General features: G+C 35.0%; 1 protein-coding gene across 1 annotated transcript in view; it reads right to left on the bottom strand.

Moving 5' to 3' along the window:
* Positions 1–15,399, bottom strand: part of PGR (progesterone receptor) — a 99,239-nt gene that overhangs the window by 82,199 nt on the left and 1,641 nt on the right. Inside the window, exons 2-3 of the mRNA XM_024760349.1 lie at positions 15,382–15,399; positions 13,985–14,136 (exon numbers count right to left, since the gene is read on the bottom strand). Of these exons, the coding sequence (XP_024616117.1) occupies positions 13,985–14,136; positions 15,382–15,399 (170 nt within the window). The remainder of the gene's footprint in view (positions 1–13,984; positions 14,137–15,381) is intronic.

The raw sequence follows: 15,399 nt of genomic DNA, 5'->3' as shown, positions 1-15,399 counted from the left end.
CTTGGCTCCCATCTACCCACTGAAGCCATTTTTCTGGGCCACCATCCTGGCTCAGTTCCTTAATGCATCATCTCCAGACTGTTCTCATGGGTTTATAGCTTCCCCACCTCAATCCTTCCTATACACTGTTGACATATTAAATTTCCTAAGCTACATATTGGAATATGTCACTACAGTGCTCAAAAATTTTTAGGGGTATCTCATTCTCTACTCAGTTAACTGCCAAACACCACATTTTGTCATTCCACATTTTTTCAACTTTCTGTTTTATAATAATTCTCACCATTCCTCTACTGCAGTGGTACCTAACTTTTTTGGAGAGTGTCACTGATCCCTCTGAAAATCTCCCTTTGAAAATCTCATGAAAGCTATCACCCCAGGGATAAAACCATCAAAATGTTATATATAATGACAAAAGATTCTTGGATACCTGACCATGCTCCATGCTTTAGCCAAATTGTGCTTCTGCTCATACCTTTTGTTTGTAACAGCCATTATTACAACTCTTGCTATCAAACTCATGCATTCTCAGCAGTCCATCTAATGTGCTATCTTCCCCACAAAACACATTTTGGTCTCCCTAATTAATTATGATCTTTTTTCCCCTCAAAATCCAAACCACATTCAGTTTATATTACCTATGTTATACTTATGAGGTTGTCTTATCTCCCTGATGGAATTAAAAATTCTATGAGGTTAGGTATTATAGTTTATTTATCTGTTGCAGCCTTCTGCAGGACCCAGCATGGTAGTAAAAGTATAGGAAGAATAAATATCAATAATTGTTTAGTAAATGTTTATTGTAATTTTCAGGGCTGCTGCATTGCAAAACTCCAGCAGACACTGTGTTCAAAATATCTATGAATTTATTTCTTAGTACATGTCCAAATCTCCTCGCTAAATCCTTTTGAGGATATGTTTCAGAATTCAAAATTGTTTAGATTTTAGATAGTTGAGCAAAACTTCATAAAAAATATTAATACTTATGCAGAAAAATGTATGAATATTCACACAGCCCATAAAATATGAATTTGGGTCAGGTTCTGCGGCCGAATGAATTCAGATCAGGTAATTACTGACAAGGGACTAAAACAAAACTTTTGTTTGCAGGTCTTTTTGGATACTGAGGTCATGATGAGGAACTGTGGGCCTCTGTCAGTTCTTGGCTCCATATAGTCAGGTTGAATTCCTTAATTCATGATGCAGGGAGACCTCAGGCTTTCCTCCTGAATATTTCTGCCTTAAGTGTCACCTTTTGTTGGTCTCTTTCAACTTCCTTGGGTGCCTGAAGGTGAAAAGTGGTGCATTACTGCCACTAGATAGCACTAGGGGAGCAGAGCCCAGCTCATGCTAGGTAGAGCTAGTGTGGAGAGAAGTCAGGCACTAGGTAGATGTGCAAGAGTGGGCTCTTCAGGAAATTCTTGCTTAAAGAACAAAACATATCACCATATCATATCCCAACAGTAAGCAGTTTGCTGTATTTTTTTTCATATAGTTTCCTATATATAGTAATATCAAAAGGGTGAAATTATTTTTACCCCAAATGATATTGTTACTTGCTTTTTCACAAAATCATATATTGAAGATGCCTTTTCAATCTGAAATATAGACAGGTAGCTCATTCTTTTTAATGTCACAGTGTATTTTATTGCAAGGGTATATCATAATTTCTTAACCTATTAGCAGACATTTGAACTGTTTTCATTTTCTCAGTATTGCAAATAATGTGGTACTCAAAATCTACCTAGAGGTATTTCTACACATTTCTAGAGTTCTTTTAAAGACCAGTTTCTAGAAGTAGAATTGTTGGGCCAAAGTGATGAATACTTTTAATAGATAATACCAAATTGCCCTCCAACTTTCAAATGGCCATTATTCATTGTTTTATCAATATGATTGTTGGCATGCCCACTATTATTTTGATCAGTAATAATTATTAGCACATTGAACATTTTTCATCCCTCTACAGACTATGTTTTGTGAATTGTCTTCATATCTTTTGTTCATTTTTCTTTTTTTTTTGTAAGGACAAAGGTTTGTAAGAACATTCTGCATTTTAGCAATAACATTCTTTTGATTTATACATGTGTTACAAATAGTTTTACAATTTGTCCCTTGACTTTGCTTTTTGCCTTATAGAAAAAGTTTGCCTTATGTAGCAAAATGGACCAAATTTGATTTTGAATTCTGGACTTCATGTCAATATTAGAAAGTTTTGCCATTCCAATATTATAAATACATACCTCCATCTTTTATTTCCACGCTTTTGAATCTTTTTCCTTAAAAAAAACACTTAAATTGTTGACCCACCTGAAATTTTTCTTTTGTATAATAAGCCAGTAGTTCCAAGACTATTTATTGAATAACCCATCTGAAAACGAAAGCTTCTTAACTCCTAACCTTTATCTATTTTTTAAAGGTTGTGAATATCAATATCCTAGTATTTCCAATAAATCACCTTTTCTAACTATTACAGGACAAAATAAATAAGCTCCTACAGCATTACCTACTAGTTTTGGTAAGTTACTTAACTCCTGAGTCTCTGCTCAGATACCTAAAAAGTGGGGATAAGAAGAGAGATAATGAATATACAGCATTTAGCATGATTTCTATTACACAGGCCGTCAGTAATGACAGATATTGGTATCTTCTTCCCCGATGCACTTCAGCATTCCAAGTCTGCATCAAAGAATTTAATCAGACACTAAACTGTAGGCTGCCCACAAGCTCCTTGAAATCAAGGACTGTACCTTCTACTGTACAGGCCACAAGGACTCGGGAAAGAGTAAGAGCATGAGCTCCAGGAATTGAGTTCTGCCCTACTTTTCACTAACTCAATGAACCTTATCTGTAAAATGAGGAAAATAGAACCTGCCTGAGAGGATTGTTCTGAGGGTTAAATAAGTTAGTACATATAAAAAAACTAGGAGAGTGCCTAAATTTAGTAAACATTTAATAAATAATAACCATTATTTTCACACTTTAATGTTTATGTCTCCTACAAATATTACACCACAATATTGAGCTCATTGTCCATACTCACTACTTTTTTATTCAATTTCATAAATAACTCACTGAGTCATACAAGAGAAAAATAACACAGGAAGTATTTTTTCCCTTAAGAAATAATGATTGAGTACTGTGTTTCAAAAAAGATTATACGATTTCTTAAAATGTTGTATAAAGTACATAACACCAAAGGCTGTAGTAGCAGTTGTGAACGAAACCAGAAACCTAAGTTAATTACATTTTTAAAAAATTGAGCATGAAAATTCACTTCTTTGCTTTGTAGAAGTCAAAGTAAAAAGGAAAACACAATAGGCTGATAAATTTGGTGAAGTAGGCATTATGTAGTTTATTACATGAAGGTCATCTAGCAACAAGAAGGAGATTGTGTTCATCTACCCTTCCACAAATTAGGTAGGTATGGAAGATGACAGAATATGTGATTTTCTAATGTTGTAAATGAGGATAAAACTTAAAAATCCAGGCAAGTAAAAAATTTGTGTGCCTGTTTTGGAGTCTCTGTCATAAGTATCAATTATTTCAATCAGTCCTTTAGAGAAGTTATTGCTGAAAGATTTCCTGCACTTACTTTGTTTTGCTGACAAAAGATAGAGCTCTATAACTCAGATGTGATTTTCATGTGACAATGCTGATATTCTGTTAGAATACTGAAGAGTTAGATTTGAAATCTTGACCAAATGTTCATCCTCTCTTTGCACAGATGTCAAAAAGTTTTCAGCAAATAGTCAAGAAACTGTGTAGGATTGGCTCAAGTACCAGAATAAACACTTGACTGCGGCCTGAGGGTTTCCTGTCATAATGCAGCGGTATTTAACGAAAATGTTGGCAGAGAATTCTTTGTTCAAATAAAATCTTAAGTGGAAGAGTCAACCAAGTAAACAGACAAAAGTGGAGCTCTTCTGGGCTAAGAATGAATGGGACTGAGTTAAGGAGCAAAACTCGAAAACCAGTCCCCCATAAAATATCATGTTTTTGTTTGAAAAATTATAAACTAATTAATTGTTTTGTTCAAGTACAAAACAATCTGGAGAGACAGTGTAGAAGCACACAAAACACAGAAGTTGGAGTCAGATGCCCTGTGTTTGAATCTTGGTCCCTACACTATGTAGTGACCTTTCTGTATACTCACTGGTGAAGTACAAATAATGAGAGTACCTCCACCTTATGGGACTTTTGGAGGAATTAAATGACTTAATACAGTAAAGCACTCAGAACAGTACCTGGTCATAATCAAGTGTAAGTATAGTGTTTGTTAAATGAATAAGCTTCTCACACAACATTAGGATATAATAGTGGAAAAAACTCCAATCCTTCTAGATTTCTCTAACTGAACCCTAGGGTGGATCATGCATGGCTTTGGCATAACTCATATCAATGTATTCTCATGTTCACTAATTGATTGACAGGATTTTTGTTTTTGTTTGCTTCTTGGTTTTGTACATGTCAAAGACATGGACTGCATACACAATCACCTTTGTATTCCCAGCACAAGTAACTTTTAAATGCAGTAAGTATCAATACATGTAGGTAGAGTGAATAAATTAATGAATTAAATCATTTTAGCAGCATGAAGCAAGCTAATCATTTAATTAATTTACATTTATTTTAGAGTATCAAAATACGTAATTATATTCTAGAAAGAGGAGCAAGGCATGTATCCAAGGAGACAAGAACAAAAAGTGCTTACTCAAGTAATGGCAATGCTAAGAGGATTTTCATCTTATAAAGTATTATGTAATAGTTAAAAGAACAAGCTAGGAATATATATCAACATACAGGGCTTCAAGTCATTGTTTCATGAAAAAAATGAGGAGTGATACACAAATTGTGATATATGATACCATTTATGTATCAACATATCTAAAACAACATATTACACACATATACACAAAATTGTAAAAAACTGAGATAGAGGTATAGAAGAACGGTAGAGAAGGGAACAGATTAGAGGTATTGATAAAGAGAATTTAAATCTCATTGGTGATGTTTCGATTTTTTTTAAGGAGAATGTATTGTTGCATTACTTGAGTACTTAAAGTACAACAACTTAAAGGCTGGAAAAGGGCACTATCTCTTAGCACTGGCATGGATGTCTTCATACCAATACTTCCCCTTCATGTTCTTGCAGTAGGATTAAGAACCCTACATAACCAAATATTGAGCTGATGATACCAAAAGCCATCTTTCTCACCATTTCTTTTTCAGTAAAGTGGAGGCTTATATCAATGGATTACAATGCAAAATTGTGCTTAAAACCAGCTTACTACTCAGGCTAAATATTAAGCTCAGAGACCTGCAGCTTGAGAATAAATTATCCAATTTATTATCTATTAATAATAGTATTTATAGAGTTTAGAAGAGAAGTCCAGTGAATTAATACATGTTTATTTTTAGAGTAACAGGAAAACTGCCATAGGGTTGACTCTATAGAGAGAAAATTAAATTAAATAAGATTATTGGCAAATTGTCTTCTCAAGAGCCCAAATATAAATCAAAGAAATTACGGTGGAAGGGATTATTGGATAATGTTGTGGACTAAAAAAGATGGAGAAAGCACTACAGAGCTCTAAAGACAGCAAAAATAATTCATGAGTTTGTCCAAAAAAAAATTTAACAAACAAAGGAGACTTCAAAGCAAGGGAAATTATTAGGAATAAAGAGGGGCATTACATAATGATAAAGGGGCCAATTTTCCAAGATGACATAATACTTCTTAATGTGTATGCATCTAACAACATATCATCAAAATTTTGTGAGGTAAAAATGATAGAACTACAAGGAGAAATAGATGAGTCCACTATTACTGTTAGGCACTTCAACACCTCTCTATTGGAAATAGATCCAGCAAGCACAAAATCAGTAAGGACATAGTTGAACTCAACAACATCAACAATCAACTAGACATAATTGGCATCTATAGACTACTTCATCCAACACAGCAGAATACACCTTCTTCTCAAGCTCACGTGAAATATTCATCAAGATAAGCCACATAAAACACACCATAACACTAGGCCATAAAACATACCTTTACAACTTTAGAGAACAGAAATCATTCAATGTCTGTTCTTATAACACAAAGAAACTAAACTAGAAATCAATAACAGAAAGACAACTGGAAAATTTCAAAGTACATGGGGATTTAACAACACACTTTAAATAACACACGATTCAAAGAAGAAATCTCAAGAGAAATTTAAAAGTATTTTGAACTAAATGAAAATGAAAACACAAATATCAAAATCTGTGGTAAACATCAAAAGCAGTGCTTAGAGGGAAATTTTTAGCATTAAATATATTATAAAAGAAAATATTTTGCATTAAATATTATATTAGGGAAGAAAAAAGATCTAAGGTCTATCTTCTAAACTTTCACCTTAGGAAACTAGAAAAAAAGAGTAAATTAAGCCAAATAGTAGAAGAAAAGAAATAATAAATTAGATCAGAAATCAATGAAATTGAAAAGAGAAAATGAATAAAGAAAATAAACAAAACCAAAAGCTGGTTCTCTGAAAAGATAAATAAAATCAATAAGCCTCTAGAGAGGATAACTAACAAAAAAAGAGAGAGGACACAAATTACTAATATCAGAAATGAAAGGGGAGACATCACTATAGATTCTATGGACATTAAATGAACAATAAAGAATACCATGAACAACTCTATGCTTACAAACTTGATAACCTAGATGAAATGGACCAAGGCTTTGAGAGTCACAATCTGCCAAAACTCACATGAGAAAAAAAAAGACAATCTGAATAGGCCTTTAGCTATTAAGGAATTTGAATCAATAATAACTTTCCAAAACAGAAAGCACCATGCCCAGATGGGTTCAATGATGAATTCTACCAAACATTTAAGGAAGAAATTATACCAATTCTCTACATTCTGTTTCAGAGATGAAAACAGAGAGAATGCTTCCTAACTCATTCTATAAGGCCAGCATTATACTAATACAAAACTAGACAAAGACATTACAAGAAAAGAAAACTATAATATCTCTCACGAATAGACGCAGAAAACCTCAAAAAAAATCTTAGCAAATTAAATCCAATAAAAGTATAAAAATGAATTGTACATCATGACCAAATGGGATTCAACCCAAGTATGCAAGACCGGTTCAACATTTGAAAATTAATGTGTTCCATCACATTAACAAGCTAAAAAAGAAAATCACTTGATCATATCAACAGATGTAGAAAAAGCATTTGACAAAAGCCAACAATCGCTCATGAAAAATCTATTAGTGAACTAGAAATAGAGAGGAACTTTCTCAACTTGATAAAAAATATCTACAAAAAACCTACAGCTAATGTCACACTTAATGGTGAGAAGCTAGAAGACTTTCCATTAGATTAGGACCAAGCCAAAGATATCTCCTCTCATCACTCATTTTCAACACTGTAGTGGGAGTCCTACAAATGCAATAGGACAAGAAAAGAATATAAGAGATATACTCATTGGGAAGAAAGAGATAAAACTGTCTTTGTTTGCAGATGGTATGTTCTTCTATGTAGAAAATCCAAAAAGAATTGACAGAACAACTCCTGGAAGAAATAAGCAATTATAGCAAGGTCACAGGATACAAGACTAATATACAAAAGTCAGTTGCTTTCCTATGTACCAGAAATGAATAAGTGAAATTTTAAATTAAAAACACAATACATTTACATTAGCACCCCCAAAAATGAAGTACTTAGGTATAAATGTAACAAAATATGTATAAGGTTTATATGGGGGAAACCGTAAAACTCTAAAAAATGGGCTAAAAGAACTAAATAAATGGGGAGATATTCCATGTTCATGGATAGGAAGATTCAATATTGTCAAGATGTCAGTTCTTCCCAAAACGATCTATAGATATAAGCCCAATCAAAATCCCAGAAGGCCATTTTATGGATATTAACAAAAGATTCTAAAGTTTATATGGAGAGGCAAAAGACCCAAGATAGGAAACACAATACTGAAGTTGGAGGACTGACACTACCTGACTTTAAGATTTATGATAAAGCTACAATAATCAAGACATTGTGGTATAGGTGAAAGAACAGACTAATAGATGGATGGAACAGAATAGAAAGCCTAAAAATAGAACCACATAAATATAGTCAACTTATCTTTAACAAAGGAGTAAAGGCAATACAATGGAGAAAGGACAGTTTCTTCAACAAGTAGTGTTAGAATAACTAGACACCTCTATGCAAAAAAAGTGAATCTAGACACAGACATTATACCCTTTACAAATATCCACTCAAAATGTATCACAGAACTAAATGTAAAATGCAAAACAATAAAACTCCTAAAAGAAAGATAACATAGGAGCAAATCCAGATGACCTTGAGTTTGGTGATAAATTTTTAGATATAATACCAAAGTCATAATGCAGGAAAGAAAGAACTGAGAAACCAGATTTCATTAAAAGTAAAATTTTCTGCTATGTGAAAGACACTGCCAAGAGAATAAAGAGATAGAGTGGGACAAAATATTTGCAAAATACATATCTGATAAAGCCTGTTATCCAAAATATACAAAAAAAACCAAAAAACAAAAAACCCTCTTAAAACTCAACAGAGGGCTTCCCTGGTGGCACAGTGGTTGAGAGTCTGCCTGCCGATGCAGGGGACGCGGGTTCATGCCCTGGTCTGGGAGGATCCCACGTGCCGCGGAGCGGCTGAGCCTGCGCGTCCGGAGTTCACCAAAGAAGATATACAGATGTCAAATAAGCATATGAAAACATACTTCACATAATATGTCATCAGGGAAATTTAAGTCAAAACAATAATGAGCTACCACTACACACCTATTAGAATGGCCAAAATCTAAAGCACTAAGAAACACAAATGCTGGCAAGGATGTGAAACAAGAGGAACTCTCATTTATTGAGAGTGGGACTGTAAAATGGTACAGCCACTTTGGAAGACAATTTGGTGGTTTCTTACAAAACTAAACATACTCTTACCAAGCAATTGTACTCCTTGCTATTTGCCCTAAGGAGTTGAAAATTGACGTGCACACAAATACCTGCAGACAGATCTTTATAGCAGCTTTATTCGTAATTGCCAAAACCTGGAAGCAACCAAGATGTCCTTTAGTAGGTGAATGGATAAATAAATTGTGGAATATCCAGACAATGGAATGTTATACAGCACTAAAAAGAAATGAGCTTTTCACATGGAAGAAGGTTAAATGCATATTGCTAAGGGAAAAACCTAATTTGAAAAGGCTTCCTACTGTATGATTCCAACTATATGACATTCTGGAAAAGGCAAAATACTATGGTGACAATATAAATATTAGTGGTTGACAGGAGTTGGGGAGGAGGAAGGGACAAATAGGCAGAGCACAGAGGACTTGGAAGGGCAGCAAAAATACTCTGTATGATACTCTAACCATGGATACATGTCATTATACATTTGTCCAAACCCAATTAATGTTACAAATCCAAGAATGAACCCTATTGTAAACTATGGACTTTTGGTGATTATGACATGTCAATGTAGATTCATCCGTTGTACCACTCTGGTGGAGGACTGTGATAACAGGGGAAGCTATGTATGTGTCATGGCAGGAGGTACATGGCAAATCTCTGTACCTTCCTCTCAATTTTGCTGTAAACCTAAAATTGCTCTAAAAAATAGTAAAACCTTTAAAAATTTGAATGTCCATTGTTTCTGTTTTGGAAGTCATACCAGGGAGAACGATGCTACCAAGTCAGTTTTCATTTTTAGACTATGACACCAACTCTACTCAACTTCAGAAAGAAATATGTTTTTCTTAAAAATACTTCATTTCTGTTCAGTTTCTTCTGTGGTCTACTTATGATGGTGTCTTTCTAATTCCAAAAGACTTTTCCCACCATCCCCAGCTTCTGTCAGAAGGGTCAATTCTCTAGCTTTCCAGGCATAACCCATTCATTTAGCACATCTATATCTTGATACCTGCATGCTAATTGATACAATGTCCCTTCCCTCCACTACACTAAAAACTCCACTAGTGCTGCAGCCAGTTAGGTCTGTCCTCTTTTACTGCTTTTCAACTAGCACCTAGCGTAGTGTCTGGCGTACAGCAGGTGCTCAATAAATATTTGGTTAATTAATACATGAACAAAAAATTAGGTGAACTTAGAGTAAATTATGCTAAGTGAAATAAGCCTGACAGAGAAAGACAAATTCCACATGGTATCAGTTACATGTGGAATCAAAAAAATAAGTTGAATTCATAGAAACAGAGAGTAGAGAAGTGGTTACCAGGGGCTGGAGGATGGGGAAATAGGGAGAGGTTGGTAAAAGGATACAAACTTTCAGGTATAAGGTGAATAAGGTCTGAGGATCTAATGTATAATATCGTGACTATAACAGATAACATTGTACAGTACTGTATAATTGAAATTTGCTAGGTGAGTAGAACTTAAATGTTCTTTCCAAAAAGAAAGTCAAATAAGTGAGGTGATAGATATGTTAATTAACTTGATGGGGGGGGGGAATTCTTTTACCAGGCACATATACACCAAATCATCACATTGTACACTTTAAATATCTTACAATTTTGTCAGTTATACCTCAATAAAGATAGAAAAAATGAGGCTAACAATGTAATATAATTAAAAATCCATCAATACCTACTTAGCCTAGTATCTTCTAAATAGTATGTTTCAACTGTATTACAATATTTCCCAACCATATTCCATCATGAGAAATGATCTTTTCCTTCTTAATACAAGGCCAGTAGCCTGCATTTATAGGACTGGCAGGTCATTATGACTTCTCCTTGAAAGGTATTAAGGCAATTTCTGACCACTTCCTGGTTCAGTCCTAGTATTAGTTAAGGAATGCAATGGGCTATTCAACCAATTACTTTTTGGCTAATTCTTTTTTTTTTTTTTTCTCAGCTTAAGAGAGGTCATTTCTCCCCACCCCATACCCCTAACTTCCTCAGTGGTAACTTTTTTCTCTGCCTCTTCTCTTTTCTGTCTCATATCAAGGGAAACCTAGTTTTCCTGGGAGACTTCATAGGCCTTATTGTCTCCCACTTCTAACTTGGAGGAGAGGTGGGGAAACTGCCTCTTGGCCCCCTAACTGTGTCTTCTCATTGCTGCCTTAAATGTGGAGTTAGTATCACCCATCCACTTACGTCACACACTTCTAATCACCCTTGATCTTGAATTCTCCATTAGGATTCATTTTTACCTTCCTAGATGTTTTATCACTTGGCTCACATTTTTTCTTCCAACCCTCTATTGTTTCTTTTTGGAATTTAAACTGAATTTCCTATTATGAGAAAGGAAGTACAGTGGTGGAGGGCACAGATTCTGGAGTCACACCCCTTGGATTTGAATCCTACTCCACCACTTCTTAACTGTGATTAAGGCAATTTAACATCTCTGAACCTCAGTTTCCTCATTTGTAAATTGAAAGTAATAATAATGCCTACATTATAAGGCTTAAATGAGTTAAGACCCATAAAACACTTAGTCACTGGCACACAGAAAGCACTCCCAAATGCCAGTATTATCATTATCCTTGGTAACATTAATATCCATATTTTTGACTACTGACTTTCAATTTCTGGACATATTGGCATCCACACATAGTTCTACCTTGAAGCAGCTTATCACACAGCCCTACTTTAAGATTTCAAACCTGGCATTTTTCTCCAATTACAAAAATTCTTCTCCTCATCTTTCTCACTCTTGAAAACTCCCAGAACATTCTATTTTCTTGGCTTAAATCACTGATTCAAGCAAGCACTGGCAATCAAACTTCCTATTCTTTAACTCTAATAATTTTCTAATATGAATCTTCGAGTCTTAGTCAGTCTAATCTTAATCTCTTCACTCTTCCTTGAACATATACACTTACAAACTCTCCTCAATGTCCAGAGATCAATAATCTTACTTGTCCTTTAATAGCCAAATGAATGATTTATCAACTCCTCTTTGTAAATATTTCTGAAAAAAGGTACTTCGTTTCTATTACTCAAAACTAAAACAGAACTACGCCAACAGTAGTGGTCCAACAAATGCTTTCTAAGAGTAAATTTGGGAAGACTTCCTTTATGTTTAGGATGCTATTCTGATAATAATGATGTGAAAGCATTTGTATTTTAATTAGAGTATTCTTGGTGCTATATGCACTTTTGAAGTAACTTTCAAGAATGAAGTAGCATTTGTCATATATCTACTTTTGCATACCATCTCTGATTTATAAGCATTGCAATTAAAGAAAATCTAACCTGTGTTGACTAACAATCAGATACCGACTAGCTGTACGCTCTAGAAACTCATTATGCCTTTGGGACTTGTGCATCTGTAAAATGAGGGAGCTGGGCTAGAATAAACTGGCTTTTAGAGGACTCCAAGGGAGTCATTCACTTAAGAATTAGACTAAGGAGACTGTAAGCATAAAGAAAATCATATTAATGCAGGGGGGGAATGTTCAAGAACCAAAGTCAGATGGGAACAGTAATTCCAATTACGCACTGGAGAATTGACTCTTCCACACAAAGGACTTCAAACTGTAACTATGACTAAATGATGTCAGTTGGAAAGTTAAGGCTACTGTCAGTTGTCCCGTTTTCTCACATAACCTCTTGTCACAGTACCTCAACTAATTTAAAATGCAATTAAAACCCCCTGAAGCTGAATACATATGTTCAACATCAGTTAAATACATTCATCCTTTGGGGAAAACAATCACGTTCTAGAAATACACAAAGTGATTATTTTTTATGAAGAATTAATTTCGGTAGGAGAGGTACACATACCATTAATAAATAGTTGGGAATCATTTCCATCAAAAGGGCATAGCAGTTGTAAAGAATTATATGTTAGCTATCTACAGGGATAGTGAATTTTTTTGCTAAATGTCTTTTGGGTTAATATTCTTTTGGTGTAAATATGTATTAAATATGCATGTCAACTCCTTTGAACTCTCCCTTAAGGTAAAAATTCCCACTCCCTACTTTCCTGCTCATAAGTAGAGGGCTCTTGAAATTAGAGAACTCACAAACAGGAAACAAAAAAGCAGACATTCAGATCTTTGGTTCCTTGTGTAGGTGTGATATCAGAACTCCAGAGAGAACCCTAAACTCACGTCAGCTTGTTATGAAATACACTTATTGCTAGAATTCAAATGTGAAATGATGTTTAAATGTATTTCTGTCTTCAGATATAAATGTGTTTGGCTGCTTAGAGTTTAGTGTAGATAGAAAGAGAAATTAAAACATATATTCTATGAAAGTTCAAGTCTGAAATACACTATGCAAGTCAATCCAAAATCATTAGGTAAATATGTAATTTAGATGATTTTAAAAACATGAAAGCCTTACTTAAAGCAAAATACTTCTTCAGAAATTATATAACTGTGATGTCTAAATTTTTCCTTTGCTTTAAACTGTTTACACCTATTTCCTATACACTTACAAAAATATACTAAACAAAAAGGGAACTTTTAAACTTTGTTTAGAATTACCATTATATAATTATTAAATAAACATGCATGTAGGAAAAAGACAAAATCATGTAGAAAATTTGTAACTGCATCATATATATGTACATATAGAATTTTGACAACTTTTGCCATTTTTCTTTTGAAAGAAAATTTTAATTTGGTATATATTATATAAAATATATATGATAGAAATGTAAAAATACAATCAGAACAAATCTGTTTCTTTAAAGTTAAATAGTTAATGAACAATGTTCGCATTGTTCCCAAGATTAGTGTGACTTGTGTCTAATGTTAAAAGCGTTATTCAAATAGTATGCAATTATAATATCCAACCCCATTCAATACGGAGTATTATAAATAAAAATATATTGTTAAAACATCGTCATATAAGTTATACGAATATATCACCATTTCTTAGAAGAAGCAAGGGCTGATTAAAATCTATAAAATATTAGATGGTCTCCATTTACAATTAAACCAACAAGAAAGGATCGGGGAAAGGAGCCTACCTTCCATTGCCCTTTTAAAGAAGACCTTACAGCTCCCACAGGTAAGGACACCATAATGACAGCCTGATGCTTCATCCCCACAGATTAAACAAATCTTCTGAGGTAATGACTCGAAGCTGTACTGTGGGCTCTGGCTGGCTTCTGAATCCGGCCTTGAAATGCAAAACAAAGTACTCCATTTATTTTTAGGTGCACCACTATCTAATACTAAAATTTTCTTAACCCAGAATTGACAGAGTGAAAGGGTTTTTAGAAAATAGAATCGAATACACTTGAAAGACATGCAAACTAAACTTGATGTACTACCTGTTACTGGATTCATCAGACTGGCAAAGTTATTAGCCTTTCATCAGGAGCACCAACACGAAAGAATAATAAATAATTAATATATAATTTTATATCCAGAAAAAAATCTTTCTACAAAACTCCTTATAGAGAATCAATTCAGTCTCTGACAAATCAAATGTTATGACCTTGTACGCTGGGTAACGATAAACGTGGTTTTGCTTTAAGAGTACAATCATACTTAGTGATGCTACTGAGTTTTTAAAACTCAACTCTGTAATTAAACAAGAATACGTGTTTGTCATTTTAAAGTATTGTTCAGTATACTGCCACTGTTTTGACTATTCACAACACAAGATTCCAAACCGAGAGCATTTTTTTCTTTTTCTTTAAAATTCCATTACTCCCGTAGGTAAATTAAAATGTTTTTTAAAATCTGTGTGAAAAAAAGTTGCAGCGAACTCGACACAATATTAGAATACAAGGTACTGCAGTGATTGATGTTTCAATCCGTAATGTAAACATATTACACATAAATTAATTTAAATCTTGAGATTCGTATGAAAATGAAGCGGTTGAGTGTCCAGACCCCTGAGACGGTTCTGCTTTGGGTTCTGGCCCGCTACCCAACATCCAGTGCCACCCCTCCCGGGAGAACGGGGCGTTAATGTCTCCTCTCCAAGACAGACATTCCCAGTAATTGTCCTTCTACGAAGAAAAGCATTTTATAAGGCCCCCGACTCGCCGCACCCCTTCCGCTCCGCGGGGCTACAGCGGACCTAGAGTGACGCTGCACTTTTAGAAATCACGGCTGGTCTCGTCTTGGGATTGCGCAGATCTGAAAAGTGTAGAAACATATTTTCGGGGAGGTACGCTCCAGAAACAGCATATTCTGCGCCCCCTTGGTGTCCCCCCAAAAAATGAGGAGAAGAGGTAAGGAAAAGGAAGCCAACCTGTGCTGTGCCCCGCCCCGGCCACCCACCCCTCGCGGCCACTCGGGGGAGCCGGAGCCGGAGCCGGAGCCAGGCGCTGAGGGCCGGGAGCTGGCGGCGGCCAGCGGCCGCACCGCTACTCTCGCGACGCGCCGGGCGCGCCCCGCCCCGGGCCCTCACCTCAGGTAGTTGAGATAG

The sequence above is a fragment of the Neophocaena asiaeorientalis genome, unplaced genomic scaffold (assembly GCF_003031525.2).
Source record: "Neophocaena asiaeorientalis asiaeorientalis breed wild unplaced genomic scaffold, Neophocaena_asiaeorientalis_V1.1 scaffold601, whole genome shotgun sequence".
NCBI lineage: Eukaryota > Metazoa > Chordata > Mammalia > Artiodactyla > Phocoenidae > Neophocaena > Neophocaena asiaeorientalis.
This window is presented reverse-complemented; position numbering and strand designations above follow the sequence as displayed.